Genomic DNA, 1,653 nt, shown 5'->3' with positions numbered 1-1,653 from the left:
CATGCAAGAAAAAAAAAAAAGAAAAGCTAGGCTGAGAGATTCTGCGCCCTGTGATCCCGCCCAACCCCACCAAGCCCCACCCTCCCCACCCCGCCTCTCCCCACCCTCCCCACCCCGCCTCTCCCCACCCTCCCCACCCCGCCTCTCCCCACCCTCCCCACCCCGCCTCTCCCCACCTTCCCCACTCTGCCTCTCCCCATGCTGCCTCTCCCCACCCTCTAACCCTGCCTCTCCACTCACAACTTCCGTGACTATCTGCTCAATTATCTCTCGCTTCTGGGACCAGCTAACAAGCTTTTGTGGTTAGCTCCTGGTTGCCCGCCAACCATGAGCACCCAGAGCCGCCAAAAGTATACCGCTGGCGTGGAGGCCGCTATTGACCGCCTGATCAACATGCATCTGCAGGCCTCCTACACCTACCTCTCTCTGAGCTTCTATTTCGAAGGCGACGAAGTGGCTCTCAAGGGCGTGGGCCACTTCTTTCGCAAGCTGGCTGAAGAGAAATGCGAGGGTGCCAAGCATCTTTTGATGCAGAACCAGCGCAGCAGCTGCGGCCTCTTCCAAGATGAGCAGAAGCTGCTCCGAGATGAGTGGAGTGGCAGCCTGGCCGCCATGGAAGCCGCCCTGGCCTTGGAGAAGAACCTGAACCAGGCCTTTTTGGATCTGCATGCCCTAGGTTCAGCCAACACAGATCCCAATCTCTGTGATTTTCTGGAAAAGCACTTCCTAGACCGAGAGGTGAAACTCATCAAGAAGATGGGCAACTACTTGACCAACCTCTGCAGGCTGGCCAGCCGCCAGGCCGGGCTGGTGGAGTATCTCTTCAGAAGGCTCAAGGACGACTGGGAGCTTCCAGAGCCCAGCAACCTTTGAGGTGCCCCTCTGCATTCTTCTGGCTTCGGGATTTCGGCCTGAGCTTCTCAACATCCAGAAGTACTCACCAAGCCATGGACCAAATGGAAACAATAAAAGGTTCTTTTTGCAAAATTTTTTTTAAAAAATGCTAGGCTGAGAGGGAAAAAAATGTTTGCAGAGTAGCACGCAGGATCTGCAGTCGGTTTAATGCTCTAGAGTTTTTAAGAAATTGTTCTTTTGTGAGTCACGTGTGTATTTTAAGGATCTGATAAAACTGCATTTTGTCTGTCAGGAAAAATACAGTTTCCTATTCACAAAATGCTGCATACAGTTTTAGTGGTTTAATAATTTCCCTGAGGCCATTCTGGGTACTGGATTGTTCTAACTGTTATCTTTGGTTTTGCCCAGCAGAGCAGAGAGGTGAGTATCTAGAATATATCATATTGTACCCCTCCCCCCAAACCCCTAAACTCATGATAAAATTGCTTTTCCTGATTTTTCCAGTTAATGCGATGCCATCTACCTTTTCAGAGAAATGCATTACGAGCCCTGTGAAATTCGTCTTTGCATCTCCCATTTGGTTGCTACAGAGAACGCTGGCAGTTACATCACATGCTGACCTCTTTATGAAGCCTCTCAAGAGAAATTTTGTTCTGGTCTTAGTATTAGGAATACTAGCACTTCACTTGGATAATTGGTTTGTTTTTGTTTTACAGACACTGTAAGCGATGTAACTAATTAAGTTTCCTTTTCTAGACTGCCTGCTAGAAAGCTTAGAGACAAATTTGTAGTCTACCC

The 1,653-nt window shown here is 49.4% G+C and overlaps 1 protein-coding gene across 1 annotated transcript; it reads left to right on the top strand.

The window, feature by feature from the left end:
- Positions 1-327: 327 nt before the first annotated feature.
- Positions 328-1,025, top strand: LOC101151945 (ferritin light chain-like). The gene has a single exon (XM_055376062.2). It carries the CDS (start codon positions 328-330, stop codon positions 871-873), a length of 546 nt encoding a protein of 181 aa, XP_055232037.1. The 3' UTR covers positions 874-1,025.
- Positions 1,026-1,653: the final 628 nt, after the last annotated feature.

The sequence above is a fragment of the Gorilla gorilla genome, chromosome X, assembly GCF_029281585.2.
Source record: "Gorilla gorilla gorilla isolate KB3781 chromosome X, NHGRI_mGorGor1-v2.1_pri, whole genome shotgun sequence".
NCBI lineage: Eukaryota > Metazoa > Chordata > Mammalia > Primates > Hominidae > Gorilla > Gorilla gorilla.
Note: the sequence above shows the minus strand (reverse complement) of the source record. Positions and strands in the feature narration are given on the sequence as shown.